The 1,700-nt window shown below is 44.0% G+C and overlaps 1 protein-coding gene across 1 annotated transcript in view; it reads left to right on the top strand.

The window, feature by feature from the left end:
- The window catches only part of ADGRG2 (adhesion G protein-coupled receptor G2), a 141,045-nt gene that overhangs the window by 93,073 nt on the left and 46,272 nt on the right, over positions 1–1,700 (top strand). Inside the window, exon 12 of the mRNA XM_019524802.1 lies at positions 305–364. Within this exon, the coding sequence (XP_019380347.1) occupies positions 305–364 (60 nt within the window). The remainder of the gene's footprint in view (positions 1–304; positions 365–1,700) is intronic.

Genomic DNA, 1,700 nt, shown 5'->3' with positions numbered 1-1,700 from the left:
TGGCCCCTCCTGGATGCGTGCCAGAATAATTTTCTCGAACAGCTTGCCCAGGATCGAGGTAAGGCTGACTGGCCTGTAGTTCCCCGGGTCCTCTTTCCTCCCCTTTTTGAAGATGGGAACCACGTTGGCCCTCTTCCAGTCCTCCGGCACCTCTCCAGAGCACCACGAGTGTTCATAACGCCGTGCCAGGGGACTTGCAATGACCCCAGCGAGTTCCTTCAGGACTCTAGGGTGAAGATCATCACCCTAGAGTCTTTTGTCTTACTGTTTTAATTCATTTTTTCTTAAACTGAATTTATTTTAGGAACACTATCTGAAAATATAATTATCAATACTGTTCAACCACTTCCCACCAATATCAATGGTAAGGCAAACTTACTTTAATTTAAAAATTGATCTCTGTGTGTGTGTGTGTGTGTGTGTGTGTGTGTGTGTGTAATACCATCTGAATAAATCCTTTTATAAAATAAATTAAAGCCTCAAACAGTGTTTAAAAAGTGTCTCACAGGACTAGCATAGAACCTTTTATTTCCTCAAAAATATATCTAAAATGGATCATGTTGGCAACAATCTAAATTCTTTTGCTGTCTCTTTGCCATTTCAAAATGAATGAGTTAGGGGTATTAGTCCTCTTCATAATGGGAAAATTCTATATCACGAAAAAGTAAAAAAATAAGTCTGTCATCAAGTTTGGCAATAGATGACAACCTCAACAGAGAAGCCAGGAATTGTTGGGAAACAAAGACTAAACTGTCTTTAAACAAAGGGTTCATTTCTGTAGTGTTTGCTTGTATCTGCTGAGTTCTGGAATCTGGGAGACGAAGGGTTTTTGTATCCTTTTTTGCGTGTGTGAGGGGGATTAGAGAAACAGATGCTTCTAATGATAATAGCTATACAAATGGCCAAATGGATAATGTTTAAGAAGGAGAACCTCCAATATTGTTACTGAATGCCAGAATCAGAGATACTAAACTAACTTCCTAATTTACCGCATTTACTCAAATCTAAAATGCAGGTTTTTTCCCCCTAGTTGCATGGCGGGGAGGTAACCCTTATCTTAGATTCATGAGCAAGGTGGCAGGGGCACAGGGGCGAACCCCCCTACCCCTCTCTCTGCTTGCCCTCTGCATCTTCTGCCCCCCTCTGCCTTCTCTCCCCTTCCCTCCTTATTGGGCACGTCTACATGAGATCCTTAATGTGCAGTAGACTAATTATACCGTGCATTAGTGCATCACAGCAAAAACTGTGCTAATACACAGTAGACTTGGTCTACTGCGCATTAAGCATCATGAAAAGACTGTGCACTGTTGCTGCTGTGCATTAGTGCCAGCTATTGCACATTTATGTAGTACCTCATATTAGAGGTACTAAACTTAATATGCCATAACAATGGTGCATTAATGTACATGTAGATACTCCACCTGTAAGGCACAGCTTGGCTCCAGCTCAGGCTGGATTTTCTCTCGGGTGAAGAGCACATGGAAACTCCGTCATCTGCCTGGCCAGTCAGCAGCACCAATGCTGTGCGCCATGACCTGGGACAGGATTGAGCCCAAGCAACATCTGACACTAAGGTGGTGGAGAAGAGTCAGAGACTGGAGAGCAGGGGGGAAGGGGCAGGGATTGTGGGGGAGAGTTGCAATGACTGTAGGAAACTGGGGGTGGGTGGTACAGGTGGCTGTGGGGCAGGAAGGCTGCAG

Source organism: Gavialis gangeticus, unplaced genomic scaffold (genome assembly GCF_001723915.1).
Source record: "Gavialis gangeticus isolate Ggan-Ray unplaced genomic scaffold, GavGan_comp1, whole genome shotgun sequence".
Classification (NCBI taxonomy): Eukaryota; Metazoa; Chordata; order Crocodylia; family Gavialidae; genus Gavialis; species Gavialis gangeticus.
The sequence above is the reverse complement of the archived record's forward strand: the minus strand, read 5'-3'. Positions and strand labels throughout refer to the sequence as shown.